Raw genomic sequence first — 16,172 nt, forward strand, 5'->3', positions numbered from 1 at the left:
AAGAGAAAACGCTACATAGATGGTGTGTTTTTGTTTTTCTAAAAAAAAAAAAAATCAATTTACGAAAAATTACAACGAATAGAAGTAACTATTGATATTGATGGCACTTTTCAAACTATTATTATCATATAAATTCATGAATTAATTTTTTTATAAGACAAATGTATGGCTAGTTGTTGGATTTTGAATTCTATTTTAGATAATCTCACCAATTCAAATTAAGAGATATGTGGAAAAAGAAAAAAGAAAAAAAAAATCATCCCAAAATGATATGATTTAACATCCCCAATAAATAAATTAATTTGCCTATCTAAAATTAAAAATTGGTTTGTAAATTTTTTTTGCATCTTTTTCTTTTCCGAAATTTGCCCGCCAATCTCTCTGTCGATTCGTCAAAAGGGTTTCTTCCAAAGAACGACGACAAACCCCACTGAACCTACAAATCTGAAACCTCAAAATTCATGCGAAAATCACAAAACAGTGTAGATTTCAAAACCAAAAGCTTGATTCCGTACAGTGAATTTGATTTTCCCAGAAAATGGGATCTAGGGTTCCAATAGACACCATCGAAGAAGACGAAGTGAGTCAAATCTCTTTCTGGGGTTTTTTTTTTTTTTGAATCGATTTTTCAACTTGTGGGTTTTCAATTGCAGGAGTTCGATTGGGAAGCAGCAGTTAAAGAAATCGATTTGGCTTGTCTGAAAACCTCAATTCCTCCTCCTCCTTCTTCTTCTTCTTCTTCGTCCCATTTCACTCCTTTGGCTCATCCACCAATTACGGGAAATGGCACTAAGCCTCCTGCGAAACGACAATCTACTCTCGATAGATTCATAGGAAGAACCGAGAATAAACCGGAGAATCAAGTTGTTTCAGAGCCCAATTTTGAGTGTGGTAATGACAACAGTCCTTTGGTTGGGATTGATCCTGAGACAGCTAAAACTTGGATTTATCCAGGTTTGTTGAGATTGTAACTTTTATGATTTTTGTTATATATCTTTGTAATTTGTGTTATGGTGATGAATAATGCGTTTTTTGTTTTTTCTTTTTGTTTTGGGTATTTTAAGTGAATGGGAGTGTTCCTCTTAGAGATTATCAGTTTGCTATAACGAAGACTGCTTTGTTTTCGAACACATTGGTGGCTTTGCCTACGGGGCTTGGCAAAACGCTTATAGCTGCAGTTGTTATGTATAATTACTTCAGATGGTTTCCACAAGGTAAAAAAAACACTTATAGCTCTTACAATCTCTTTGCTTTACTGATTTAGAAATGTAACTCTTGTTGTTGTTGTTGTTGTTATTCCTAGGTAAAATTGTTTTTGCAGCACCTTCTAGGCCTCTTGTGATGCAGCAGATTGAGGCGTGTCATAATATTGTGGGAATACCACAAGTATGTCATTCTCTTTAAACAGATATATTGAGAATCTGATTATTTCTTTATTAGAATTGTAGAGATATTTCTGAGAAAATGTGGATTGAATTGATTGCAGGAATGGACTATTGACTTGACGGGTCAGACATGCCCTTCGAAAAGAGCCTTCTTGTGGAAAAGCAAAAGGGTTTTCTTTGTTACTCCACAAGTGCTTGAGAAGGATATACAGTCAGGTGATACTCGGGTTATTCTATCAAAATGTTGAGCAGAAATCTCTTTATGCTTATTTAATTTGTATTCAAATTACCATTTGATCACAGTAACCGTCTCTTTCAGGAACCTGTCTTACTAAATACTTGGTTTGCTTGGTGATCGACGAGGCACATCGAGCTTTAGGGAATTATTCTTATTGTGTTGTAGTTCGTGAGGTTTGTTGTTCTTTTAAGTAACTTTCCTTTGCTTATATCTTGGAGCATCTCTATGTGTTTCTTTTCTTTCTCTTCGTAAATGTTAAAAAAATGATCAATGTGAAGGTACCAACTAATTCCCTTAACTTTTAGTTGATGGCGGTACCAATACAGTTGAGAATACTGGCCCTTACTGCAACTCCTGGATGTAAGTGATTGACTTTCATTTTTTTTTGGTGGTGGAGGTTATTATATTTCGGCACCCATTAACGGTAATGTTATTTTCAGCAAAGACACAGGCCATCCAGGGTATCATTGATAATTTGCAGATATCCACACTTGAATATCGAAATGAGAGTGACCATGATGTTTGCCCTTATGTCCACGACAGAAAATTAGAGCTAATCGAGGTTCAGTCTGGTTTCTGCATTTTCCAATCGTGTTGCTCTCCAAATTCATGTCTAATAATTTTAGCATCTTTCTGGCAGAGCAGGTTCCCTTGGGGCAAGATGCAGATGATGTATCCAAACGCCTATTTGATGTTATACGTCCATATGCAGCCAGGCTTAAAAACTTTGGGGTTAAATTCAATAGGGATTATCAAACGGTATGTGCCTCAATCCTTATATCTGTTTAACCATTAGCGTCAGTGCTCACATTTTCTTATCCACGCAAACACCAACTCATGTTTGACAGTTAAGTCCACATGAAGTACTTATGGCAAGGGATACATTTCGTCAAGCACCTCTACCAGGCCTTCCCCATGTAAATCACGGAGATGTAGAAGCTTGCTTTTCAGCTCTTATCACTCTTTATCACATTCGTAAGCTCCTCTCTAGTCATGGAATAAGACCAGCGTATGAGATGCTAGAAGAGAAACTGCGAGAAGGGTATGCTCTTACTTTCTTCTGTTGAACTGATTTGTTGGGATGCCTTCACTGGGTTTAGGTATAATAGCTTTTAATATCAAGAGAATAGTCAAATAAGTTTCTCTAAAACTATCACCTTGCCAGGCCATTTGCTAGGCTGATGAGTAAGAATGAAGATATTTGGAAGACAAAGCTTTTGATGCAGCAAAGGTTGTCACATGGAGCACCAAGCCCAAAACTTTCGAAGATGTTAGAAATACTAGTTGATCATTTCAGTAAGTATTCTTTTTAATTTTGATCTGGAGTTGATGTTAGTTCTCAGTTGTTAACTTACAATTGAACATTGTTATGATCTTATTCTATGGCTGCAGAAGTGAAAGATCCGAGGACATCACGGGTCATAATCTTCTCAAATTTTAGAGGAAGCGTAAGGTCTGTATAATTGTCGGTTGTGTTCCTTTTACTCGCCCATCATGTTTCTTCTATGCATTCACTGGATTACATTTATCTTTAGAGACATAATGGACGCCTTAAGTAATATTGGAGATCTGGTCAAAGCAACTGAGTTTATTGGCCAAAGTTCAGGTTTGTTACTTTGATTTTTACTTGTGAAACTTTCAGTTACACGGAATTATCATTTATAGCTGTAACAATGTATGTTTCTTGCAGGTAAGACACTGAAAGGGCAGTCGCAAAAAGTTCAGCAGGCAGTTTTGGAGGTACGTCTGTTTCCCTTTATCGGATTTCATGAAAATAAACTTTGATGTATCACACTGAGTCACTGATGATTTATCTTCTGCATGATATACTTGTTTTTCAATAGAAATTTAGAGCTGGTGGGTTCAATGTTATTGTTGCAACATCTATTGGCGAAGAAGGCTTGGATATCATGGAAGTCGACCTAGTTATATGTTTTGATGCTAATGTATCCCCTCTAAGGATGATTCAACGGATGGGAAGAACCGGAAGGAAAAATAATGGTCGAGTTGATATCCTTCAGCTCGCTTGATTTATGCACTTCTCATTGATTCTTCCATTACAAATCTTTGCAGTATCACCTTTTCATTGGAAAGCTATTATGCCATTCCTTGACTAGCCTTTACTAGTTCTTGCTTGTGAAGGGTCAGAAAAGAACAGCTATATGCGAAAGCAAGCAAATGGACGGGCCATTAAAAAGCACATGCGGAATGGAGGAACAAATAGTTTTAATTTTCATCCGAGTCCAAGGATGGTAGGCGCTGTTAAAAGCTCTTTCTTTTTTAATACTTCGTTTTCCTTACCTTTTTGCTTCAGTTACTTCTAATAACATATCCTTGTCATGTATTAATTACAGATTCCCCATATTTATAAGCCAGAGGTTCAGCATGTTAAGTTTTCAATCAAGCAATTTATTCCACGTGGAAAGAAACTACAAGATGAATATGCCACTGAGACCCCAGCTTTCAAGAAAAAACTTACATCTGCAGAGACGGATATGCTCGCCAAGTATTACGAAACCGATGAGGAAAAGTTGAGACTGTCCTTGATTGCGTTCCCTCACTTCCAGATATCGCCATCCAAAGTGCACAAAGTAATGCACTCACGTCAAACAGGCTTGTTAATTGACGCTATGCAGCATTTCCAAGAGGCAACTATTTCAGAGCAGAGTAAAAGTTTCTTCACTGAGGTGTGGTTTATAATCCCGGTATAAATTTAGTCTTTCCATGCCTTTTGTGAAATTCACTGTTTACTTATGTGGATTCACGTACTCTATTAGTTTGGAGCTCCTTTGGGTGAAAGAGAGGAGTTTGACACAGGTCTGAGGGTTGGTGATGATCCGAAAGGTATATTTAGTCTCGTGATTTTGCTGAAGTACCTATTCTAACAGTTGCATGGATATAATTACTACCAGCTAGTAGGAGGTCGGTAAACTTCATAAGTTATCGGCTAGTAGGAGGTCTATAGGTTTATATAAGCTATGAGCTAGTAGGGTTTCTCTAGGCTTATAAGCTATAGTAATACTGCAGCTTCTCGTGTTTAGAGTGTGTTATTAGCCCCACTATCGACCAGGCCATAAGTGATTTGATCGAAGTCTATAAGCATCTAGTCCTATACATTAGTGACAATTTCATTTGGGTTTGTGAGAAATGACATGGTGCTTTATAAAAAAGTATGTTCATACTATATCCAAGACCATTTAGGAAGATATTATCACCTAAGAGAGCAGAGAGTATATCCTAAAATAGTCTTTTTGGTTTTTGTTTTCGTATATATTCTATTTCAGATGTATTGTATATATGCTTACATAAGCTATATTTTGTCAAATAATAACTGGAGTGCTAATGTATATCTACTGTATTTATGGGCAGATTTACCCTCTTTCTGTGACTGGGAAGTCAACACATCACAGAGAAACGCAAAACAAATAGTTGAATCTCCCACAAGCACCTTAGAGACTACAGAGAAAGATTACGAAGAATCTTCACTCACACACCGTTATCTTTTCAGTTCCGAATGTGCATCCGTTGATACTCTGGGGAAGGTCTTCGTAATGCCGGTTCCTCTTTCTTTCTTTTCTAATCTACCAGCGTCAAAATATATGCCTTGTGCTCAAACAGAAAAACAACAATCTTTCCTGAATAGATCGCACATTGACTTTGGTCCGATTCCGATAGATACTTCCACAAAAAAACGGCAAGATAATAATATTTCATGCAAGTTAAGGCAAAGATCCTCGCCAGACGGTGCCAATGAGCCACTAGAGACTTGTAGCCTTGTGAAAGGGCATTCCACCGATGTAGGTAAAGGTGATGTCGAGAATTGTGTTGGAGAAATTGTGCTATCATCGGATGAAGATGACTGTGAGGATTTGGAGCTTAGTCCAAGGCTCACTAATTTTATCAAGAGTGGCGTTGTTCCAGAGTCACCCGTCTATGACCAAGGTTAGTGTTATATTTTGAACATTTAGTATGTGTTAGAGGTGGAAATATAACTAGATAGCTACCAATGTTTGCATCCGCCTTTGAGTCCCAATACATTGGATGCATCAATCATAGTGCTTGGAATTGTGGATGCAATTGGCTGCAACCACAGAGCTTTGGTGTTACTGTATAAGTATAGTAAAGAAATTTTTTATATACGTAAAGTTCTATGAAAAAGTTAGAGAAATCTGGATTTACAAAATTTTAATTTATTGATGTGGATGAGTGGAATTAATGGAATGTTGTAGTTAAGCTCTGTTAAATAGTTTTTTATATTTCAGGCAATAGTAACCTCCACGAGAACAGGACTCGGAAAACAATGAAAACATCCGAAATTTGAACCATATTTAAAAAATTTGGAAACTTATTTACTTTGATCTGTAAAGATTTTCTAACCCGTCTTTAAAATATTTGGAAATAATGCTGTAGGAGTTGCAGAAGAAGCGAGAAGAGAAGAAGACCTTGATCTTCCTAAGATTTCTTCACCCATGAGGTTTAGTAATGAATTAGCAGAAGAGCCTTCTTTCCCTGGGACAAATGTTCATCATAAACGCAGCGATTATCACACTGCGTTAAAGACCAATGAGGTCAGAACTCCTCAAAAGGAGGACTGTTTGGCCAATGGAACAGAATGTTTGGATGTTTCTCTCGTTCCTGAGGAGTGGAGAACTCCCTTGGCGAATCTCACAAACACAAACAGCAGCGCTAGCAAAGATTGGCGGGTGGGTTCTGGAGAAAAGTCAGAAACTCTTCGACAGCCTCGCAAGTTGAAGAGACTACGAAGACTTGGAGATTGCTCGAGTGCTGTCAAGGAGAATAATCCTGGAATTACAGACGCAAACCCTATGAGATCTCGCTCTCGCAGTGATAAGCAAATTAGAGGTAACTTAAAATGACCAAAATATATATTATATTATACCAATTGGTTTGGTGAGTAGACCCATAAGATCTTATTGTAACTAGAATAGAATGTTGCCGGTGTTAAAGTGAATTGAAAGTGTGAGAGTTGGATTTTACACTTTCTTCTATTGCTTGTGCACTGGTAGAAGAAGATGTTTTCAATTAAACAATGAGTTTTTCTAACAAGCATCTGCGTTAATTAAAAGTCTCGATGTGCTGAGAGAGTCGAAAGTTGAAACACTTATCACACAGACATGTTTGAATGATTGCTGCTTTGTTGCTCTGTGTTTTAAATTTCAGGTAAGAAGAAGATGAGCGTGGATGATGATGCCAGAGTATTTATTGATGCAGAAGCGGAGTAAGTTATAATCTAATCTAAAAAACACCTGATAATCTTTCTTTTACTTTCACAAAACAACGAGAGGCAACTTAACAAAAGGAGATATTCTAGATACAAAGTTGATGTTTAGTTTCAAACCTCTCTATTTTGATCAGGGTCTCTTCAGGAGCAGAAATGTCTGCTGATGAGAACGAAGATGTGACTGGAGATTCATTTGAAGATAGTTTCATAGATGATGGGACAATGCCTACGGCAAATACTCAAGCTGAGTCTGGTAAAGTTGACATGATGGCCGTTTACAGGTATATTAGGACTGAAAATATCTGTCTCCTTTATGAGTAAATTAGTCAATGAGCTTACTAAAAATCACAAGGTATCCTTCCACAGACGTTCTCTTCTCAGCCAGTCACCATTACCGGCGAGATTTCGTTATTTAGCCGCATCAAGTCCGAGTCCCTATTCTGCTGGACCTTTGAAGAGAATAAATGAGAGCAGAAGCGACTCAGATAAATCATTGTCTTCTCTTCGAACCCCACAAACAACAAACTCTGAGTCAAACCAGGATGCAATGGTGATAGGAAACTTTTCGGTAGTACAAATCTCATCAGACAGCCGGAAAAGGAAATTCAGCTTATGCAACTCGGGGAATGCCCCCGTGATTAACTTAGAAAGCAAGTTTGCAGCTCATGCACAAGCCACCGAGAAGGAAAGCTTTGAAGGCGTGAGAAGCAATGCAGGTGCATTAGAGCACAATGGTGACGATGATGATGATGATGCATTCTTCGCGACACTAGACTTTGATGCCATGGAAGCACAAGCCACATTGTTATTGTCGAAACAGAGGTCAGAAGCAAAAGAGAAGGAACATGCAACGCGTATACCTCATCAAGGCAAGCAGAGGAGTGATGCTGTGGAGAAAGATGCGCCATCTTTTGATCTTGGTCTGTGGTGATTCTTCTTCCAATACATAGATAATAAATTATGTGTATAGATTGACAATGGAGATGGTGATGACGAGTTAGACAGTAGAGTATAGACATTTGGATGTATGTGGTGTATTAAGTTTATGTATAATCTAATCAAATATAGTGCATAAGCCAAAGCACATGGTTAAATCAAAGTTGATGTCTCAAATCTTTGAAGTAATGACACATACACACGACTACATTGAACATAGCAACTTAAAATATACTTAAACCGATGGTAAATAACTGTTGTTAGAGCAACTCCAACCTAAGGTGCGATGAAATCATTCTAATACGAGACATAAAAGTAAATAAAATCATTCTCTCACATAACCTGCAAATATAGATTTAATCACTCCATTCTTTTTATTTTTTAGCCTTCCTTTACATTTCCCATCAAACCTTCACTCTCTCACTCTACCTTCACTCTCTCACTCTCTAACTCTCTCACTCTCTCACTCTACCTTCACTCTCTCACTCTCTAACTCTCACTCTCTAACTCTCGCACTCTCCTCTCTCACTCTCGCACTCTCCTCTCTCACTAGCTATATCCTCTTCCTTTTTATTTCAGTTTCCACTTCCCAGAAATGGTATGGTTCCCGGATGCTATGCTTGTCCTTCCTTAAATTTCACACTTTGTCAACTTTTGATTCACATTTTTTTTGTTTTTTAATGTTTTAAATTTAGGATCTCTGCATGACATGGAGAAACATTTATCCACAAGTACTTTCCCCTCGCCTCTATCAAAGAATTGACGTTTGTTGGGCAATTTCAATAATTCGGCAATAAAAACACCTACATCACGAATTCTATCTGTCCATCCATGAGTTAATCAACTACATGCCAAGACATTTGCTATCATCGACGGGTGCTATTTACGATATATGGACCGTACGTGAGTACATGCTTCGATACGGAACAGTCTTGGAACATGACTGCCCTCTCACATTTGCTCTGAACTCAGAACCAGGAATAACATTCTGGGCACCACGTTTCCGCATTCATGATTTGCGCATCCATTCCTTGCGCAACTACATTTACCAGTACGGAGCAGCGGCTGGCTCCTCTTTTTTTGAAGAAACTCCGATGAACTTGCTTCGAATGAATTCTGTTGCCGCGAGAATCCCCATGTGCAGTTCTTACGTCGAGGCAGTACAGAACGTCCGTACCTATATTTCTTGTAAAAGAGTATATGCCTTGTAAGTTTTTTTTACTAAGCTAATTCTTGTTTTTCTTTTGTTTGTTTACACAGGGTAGAATGTTGGATAATTCCAAGACTTGGAGACTAAGTAATCTCTTCTTAGAAGATGCTAGAAGAAATAGAAAATAGGAAATACAAATAAAGTCTAAATATTAGAAGTTTTGTAAGTTTCCCTTTTCCATATAGATTTAGGGGTTGCTAAGATCTATATAAATAAGAGGTCATGGAGAGATGTTCCATAAGACCTAAGAGAGAAAGAGATTTAGTTTTGAGAAGTTTCTAAATCAATAAAAAAAAGTTGTTCTTTAATCTTTCAAGTTCATAGTTCTTTTGATTTGAATTGGTATCAGAGCTTGTGCAGAAGACGGTGGTTAAAGAAGCCTTGTTCTCAAGCATGGGAGACAGCAATCCACCACAACGATCCAAAGACCTTGGGTCACCTTTGATCCAGTGTCCGATGTTAACATCGACAAACTACACAGTTTGGTCGATGCGTATGAAGATCATGCTACGGGTCAGCGAAGTATGGGACACAATAGAGCCAGGCTCCGCCGACGTGAAGATGAACGATGTGGCGATTGCTCTGTTATTCCAGTTGATTCCAGAGACGTTGATTTTGCAGATTGGAGAGAAAAATTCAGCAAAGAACCTATGGGAAGCTATCAAGTCTCGTCACCAGGGAGCAGACCGGGTGAAAGAAGCAAGACTTCAAACTCTAAAAGCAGAGTTAGATCGGGTAACGATGGGAGATTCATAGTCGGTAGATGAGTATGTAGGGAAGATGTCAGGACTTGCTGCTCAATCAGCCTCCCTAGGAGAAGCAATCGATGACACAAAACTTGTGAAGAAGTTTTTATCGGAAGAGGAAGTTTTGGTAGAGGCAGAGGCGAGGCCGAGGTACATTTAACGGTCAAAATAAAGGAGGAGAAACTCAGAACAGGATCAAAAGAAGAAAGATCTTACAAAAGTCGTATGTTGGAGGTGTGACAAGTCGGGTCACTATGCTTCAAGATGCCCCGATAAGCCTCTGCAACACCATGAAACAAACCTAAACGAGACTCAAGAAGCTGAAGCCCTCTACGTTCATGAAGTGGTGTTCTTGAACGAAGATAAAGTGTTTCCTGATAACTACGATACTAACACCGCAAGTGTTTGGTATCTCGACAACGGCGCAAGCAACCATATGACGGGAAACAAAGAGTTTTTCTCAAGTTTAGATGAAAACATCAAGGGGCGAGTAAAGTTTGGTGATGGGTCGTATGTAAACATTATCGGGAAAGGTTCAATTGTCTTTGTGACCAAGTCGGGTGAAAGAAGAGCTCTCAAAGAAATATATTACATACCGGATTTAAAACACAACATCATCAGCCTTGGACAAGCAACAGAGAATGGTTGTGAAGTAAAGATGAAGGGAAACAAGTTGACCTTAAGTGATTCGCACGAACAACTACTAGTTCAAGTTGTAAGGTCGCCAAACCGCCTCTACAAAACGCCGCTGGAGATCAGCTTTCAGAAGTGTCTCTCAATTCAAGAAGAAGAAGCTACATGGACTTGACATGCGAGGCTAGGTCACATCAGTGTTGGTGTCATGAACAATATGGTGAGAAAAGATATGGTCGTGGGAATGCCACAAGTATTACGTGAGATGAACGTATGTGATGCATGTCTAGCCGGGAAGCAAACCCGACACACGTTCCCAATCAAAGCAACTTACCGTGCAACACAAGTGTTAGAGTAGGTTCACGGAGATCTGTGCGGACCAATATCACCACCAACACTAGCAAACAACCGGTACGTGTTTGTTTTAATAGATGACTTCTCGAGATATATGTGGACAATGTTGTTAAAGGATAAGAGTGAAGCGTTCGATCGGTTCAAAAGGTTTAAAGAATTTGTGGAGAAACAAACCGGCAAGGACATTAAAACCTTTCGCACCGATAGAGGAGGAGAGTTCACTTCTACTGACTTCAATCGATTTTGCGAAGAGAATGGAGTTTCTAGGCACTTAACCACACCATATACGCCAGAACAAAATGGTGTGGTTGAGAGAAGGAATCGCACATTAATGGAGATGACCAGAAGCTTACTTAAAGCAATAAGGTTCCGAATGATATGTGGGGAGAAATCGTACGTCATTCAACGTATCTTATCAACCGAGTTCTAACAAAGGCATTACAAGGTTAAACACCGTATGAGAGCTTATGGTCCAAGAAACCAAATATCGAGCACTTAAGGGTTTTTGGATGTGTAGCTCACGTCAAGATCACCAGACCACATTTAAAGAAGCTAGATGATCGGTCAAGAAGTGTGATCAATCTCGGAACAAAACCGGGTTCTAAGGCATATCGTCTATATGATTCACTCACAAGAAAGATAACGGTTAGTAGAGATGTAGTATTTGACGAGAAAAAAGCTTGGGACTGGTCTCCTCAAAATGAAACTGATGAAGCACCAGGAATGTTCAAGCTTTCTCATGGCGGATTCATAGAAAATGGAGATGGACAGGGGAATGATGAAAACAATGACTATCATGATCCAGATCAAGATCCTATGAACCAAGAGGAGGAAGAAGCAGAGCAGGGTGACAATGGCGTGAATCATGGAGCTGAAAATCAACAAGTAACAACGAGATACGGTCGTGTCATACGACGACCAGCTTATCTTAATGACTGTGTGTTACTTGCAGATCAAGAAAGTGGAAGACTGCTTCTTACGATTGACGGAGAACCAGAAAACTTTCTTGAAGCAGAACATCAAAAGGAGTGGATTGACGCAATGAAAGCTGAGCTAGATTCGATTGTAAGAAACGAGACATGGGAGCTCGTAGATAAACCGATTGGTGTTAAACCCATAGGACTGAAGTTGATTTACAAGATTAAGAGAAAAGCGGATGGAACGGTGAGTAAATTCAAGGCAAGACTTGTGGTGAAAGGCTATGTACAACAACAAGGGATAGATTTCGAAGAAGCTTTTGCTCCAGTAGCAAGGCTAGAGACTATACGACTCCTAATAGCTATCGCAGCAACAAGTGGGTGGGAAATACATCACCTAGACGTCAAAACCGCTTTCTTAAATGGTGAACTAAAGGAGTTAGTTTATGTAGCACAGCCTAAAGGTTTCGAGAATAAGGGAAAAGAAGATCGAGTGTATAAACTTTGTAAGGCACTATATGGTTTACGACAAGCCCCAAGAGCATGGAATACAAAACTTGATCAAGTTCTAAAGGAGATGAACTTTAAAAGGTGTGTCAAGGAGCCATCGGTATATCTCAAGAAGAATGAGAAAGAAATCTTGATAGTGGCAATCTATGTTGATGATTTGTTCGTAACGGGAACTTCACGCAAGGTTATTGAACAATTCAAGGAAGATATGTCAAGGAAATTTGAGATGTCGGATCTAGGCATGCTAACATATTATCTTGGTATCGAAGTGTTTCAAGGAGAAGATGGGATCATGATAAAACAAGAAGGGTATGCACATGGGATCCTTAATGACACTAAGATGGAGTCGTGTAATTTGACTCATGTGCCGATGGAGTCAAACTTGAAGCTCTCTAAAGCAGAACACGAACCTGAGATCGATGCAGCCAGTTACAGAAGAGCCATAGGGTGTCTGAGATATTTACTTCACACAAGACCGGACATGGCATTCGCAGTTGGAGTTCTAAGCCGACACATGCAAAGTCCGAGAGAGTCACATGGAAAAGCTCTCAAACATGTGTTAAGGTATGTGAAAGGAACAACTAACCTTGGTTTGCATTTTAGGAGAGACGGATCAAAGAGAGTGATAGGATATAGGGATAGTAGTCACAATATCAATGTCGATGATGGGAGAAGTACTTCAGGTCATATGTTCTACTTCGGTTCGTCGCCAATCACTTGGACATCACAAAAGCAACCCACCGTCGCATTATCCTCATGTGAAGCAGAGTTTATGGCAGCGACGGAAGCCGCAAAGCAAGCTATATGGTTCAAGGAGTTAAGAGGTTCTTTGTATTGACAAGAAGGTTATACTAAAGATCGACAACAAGTCGGCCATTGCTTTAACCAAGAATCCGGTGTTTCATGGAAGGAGCAAACACATACTCTCAAAGTACCATTTCTTTCGAGAATGCATAGAAAACGAACAGATTGAAGTGGAGTATGTACCCAGTGTGGAGCAGAAGGCGGACATCCTTACTAAGCCGTTAGCAAGAATAAAGTTTAAAGAAATGAGAAGTCTAATCGGAGTTGTTGAGACAAAGCTTCCTGAAGTTCAAGTTGGAATTAAGGGGAAGAATGTTGGATAATTCCAAGACTTGGAGACTAAGTAATCTCTTCCTAGAAGATGCTAGAAGAGATAGAAAATAGGAAATACAAATAAGGTCTAAATATTAGAAGTTTTGTAAGTTTTCCTTTTCCATATAGATTTAGGGGTTGCTAAGATCTATATAAATAAGAGGTCATGGAAAGATGTTCCATAAGACCTAAGAAAGAAAGAGATTTATTTTTGAGAAGTTTCTAAATCAATAAAGAAAAGTTGTTCTTTAATCTTTCAAGTTTATAGTTCTTTTGATTTGGTAGAATTTATAATCCAACTGCAGCAGAGGTCGCATTTGCAGAAAATCTTGGACGGTTCGGTCACTACATGCTTCTCACAGGACGTGATAGAGACCGAAGGGATGGAACACCATTTTGGGAGTTCCAAGAGTCATCCGGGAACACGGAAATCGTACGCGTCCGTTGTGAACGCAAACTCATAACTCATTTTATTGATCTAATCGTATGTATTATTATTCTATTCTATCAAATATATATATTTGTTTTTGTTGTACATGAATATAATTAATGTTGACAATTTTGATAAATTTGTTTTTTTCTTAATTTTGTTTTCTGCAGGTATTTTGAGTTTAGAAGTTCGGAGAGTGGGAAGCGGTTTGCAGTTAGAAATTAAAAACCATGAGACATATCGCTTTTTAGCTGGTTTGGAACTTTATATCTCTATTATGTTAGTTTATATGATTTGGATGCTTGTCTGCTTATGCTTTGTTAGAATCCCGAGATTTATAATGTTAAGTTTATTTGGATGTTGGTTACGTACGTTTATCATTTGGATTTTGGTTATGTTATGTTAGTTTATGATTATATCACCCTAAAGGATTAATTGCTTGTGGAAGAAGCAATCTGCTGAATTATTGCAAACGAAATTTTAATTTAACTAAATCAATAGTCGATCCTTAGCTTTAGATTCGCGTTCTTCTTTGTTTTCATATGACTAGATGCTGGTAGCACAACAAGTTTCTTCTTTTCCCTTAAATATGTAAAATATAATGATTAAATACAAAATGAGTATATATGAAGCTAAATTAGTTTGGTACAATTTTAAGTTTTGTTTTCGTTTGAAACTCAATTTTAACTAAAACTATCCTTATTTTAATGAGAAATTATGAGTTCTATGGGAACAATAGTTACAATATGGCAAACAAACAACCAATTTAGTCCAAAGTCTGGAGACATCAATAGTTGTTTTAACGGAGAACTCATCATTATCAGCCAAGACTCGAAGAGGCTTCCCAAGCGAAACAAGTGATTTCAAATAGAACAAAATCTATAACGAATCTCCGTCATTATCAGAATAGATAAAGAGGATTCAATGGATAGAGAGTAAGAGTATACCTATTAGATTACCTATTAGATTGTAAGATGGATGTTTACATCTCCTAGAAAACTTGTTCTAAGCAGCCATATTCAAAGCCTTCAACTTAAGAGCACATAGGCCCCAAGACCAACAACTTCCGAGTCAGAGCAAATTTTGTTTTCTAAAAATATTGTAAAGGGCTATTTAAAAATAAAATACAAAATATAGAATACAAAAAAAGAAAGCAAGGGTAAGAAAAGGACGCATTTTCAATTAGAAGACAAATATACAATCAAATGTAATTCAAACAAAAAAAAAAAAGGTAAAATCGAACGGTGAATTGAAGGAAAACAATCTTCCCAATATATATGTCTTGTCTCTTTAGGTTATGATTTATCTTATTTACGTGGTATTGTGAATCTATGTTGCTTTATTCATGAGAAAGATGAAGATTATTCGGAGCCACATGTATAATAACAGAGGCAGAGTCCCAAGAAAACCTTGATCAGAAAGAAAAAAAAACTTTATCAGAAAAGTTTTAAACTTAAAGCTAATTTTAGCTCTACTAAGCCACCGAGGTTTGAATTTCTTTTTACATGTTTTTAGCTAAAGTCAGTGACTTATCATATAACTTGTTCTGATGACTCGTTCTGACGTAACGAAACAGTATTTGACTATTTATTTTCGTTAAAATATTTGAGTATATAATCGACTTCTGATTTGATAAAATATACAACGTTCGAATTTCCCTTTTTCTACTATTTAATAAATTATACCAATTTATTGTGATAAGCCTATAAAAGATTAACCTTAATTAAGTTTCAAACTAGAGGCGCCAAATGAACTAATGAAGCCATCATGAACATAAAACTTGTCACAAAAGAAGTTATAAATGTTATTATGAAACATAAAGCGTGTACTCAAATCATAGATTAAACTTAATCAAATGTTACAAAAGTGTCTAGGTAATGGGGCCACCAATTTGTAGATAACCTATGAAAACAAACGTGAGACGTCTAGGTAATGGGGCCACCAATTTCAACATGTATAATTTTAAAAGTGTCTTTTTATATCACAAATTTGATAACATGCCAATTTCAATTTGAACTAAACAGTTATTTTTTTTAACAAAAATTATATTATTATTGTTAACGGGTCTACCTAATCTAGTTGCGCTTGGCCTTGAAATAAAGAAAAGGTCATTTCATATCCATACATTTTCTAAAAGTGCGAAATCTTTTCTATATAAATAAACAAGTGCTAACTTAAATTTGTATCATAGTAAAATTAAAATTTAGTACCTGTATTTATAAAATTGAACCAATTTTAAAGTTCACGTTACCAGAATTAAGTCAACCGTTAGAGATTTTGACTCAAAATCTACATGTTTATTGACGTGCCATCGAAATCGCAAAACGACGTCGTTTTGTTATGTTTTCTTCTTAAAAATTTGTCAAAAATCCACACTCCTGTGGGTCAAACACGCATTCTCACTCTTATTTCGCGTAGGACACAACCAGTTGATCCCACATCAATACTCGATTGT

At 37.6% G+C, this 16,172-nt stretch overlaps 1 protein-coding gene across 2 annotated transcripts; it reads left to right on the forward strand.

The window, feature by feature from the left end:
* The first annotated feature begins 304 nt into the window (after positions 1–304).
* LOC104777475 (DEAD-box ATP-dependent RNA helicase FANCM) lies at positions 305–7,964 on the forward strand. 2 transcript variants are annotated; one of them, XM_087506202.1, is made up of 23 exons: positions 305–580; positions 654–954; positions 1,065–1,214; positions 1,304–1,386; positions 1,487–1,601; positions 1,705–1,796; positions 1,929–1,983; positions 2,064–2,185; positions 2,264–2,382; positions 2,472–2,665; positions 2,789–2,919; positions 3,016–3,076; positions 3,159–3,229; positions 3,314–3,363; positions 3,468–3,633; positions 3,748–3,875; positions 3,978–4,310; positions 4,401–4,467; positions 4,993–5,565; positions 6,034–6,486; positions 6,805–6,862; positions 7,000–7,146; positions 7,232–7,964. In XM_087506202.1, the coding sequence occupies exons 10-23, from the start codon at positions 2,493–2,495 to the stop codon at positions 7,794–7,796; spliced, it is 2,976 nt and encodes a 991-aa protein (XP_087362328.1). In that variant the 5' UTR covers positions 305–580; positions 654–954; positions 1,065–1,214; positions 1,304–1,386; positions 1,487–1,601; positions 1,705–1,796; positions 1,929–1,983; positions 2,064–2,185; positions 2,264–2,382; positions 2,472–2,492; the 3' UTR covers positions 7,797–7,964. The 2 variants fall into 2 exon arrangements, with proteins under 2 accessions (XP_087362328.1, XP_019099377.1); XM_019243832.2 differs by having other exon boundaries at positions 2,269–2,382.
* The last annotated feature ends 8,208 nt before the right edge of the window (positions 7,965–16,172 follow it).

Source organism: Camelina sativa, chromosome 3 (genome assembly GCF_030686135.1).
Source record: "Camelina sativa cultivar CO46 ecotype springtype chromosome 3, ASM3068613v1".
Classification (NCBI taxonomy): Eukaryota; Viridiplantae; Streptophyta; class Magnoliopsida; order Brassicales; family Brassicaceae; genus Camelina; species Camelina sativa.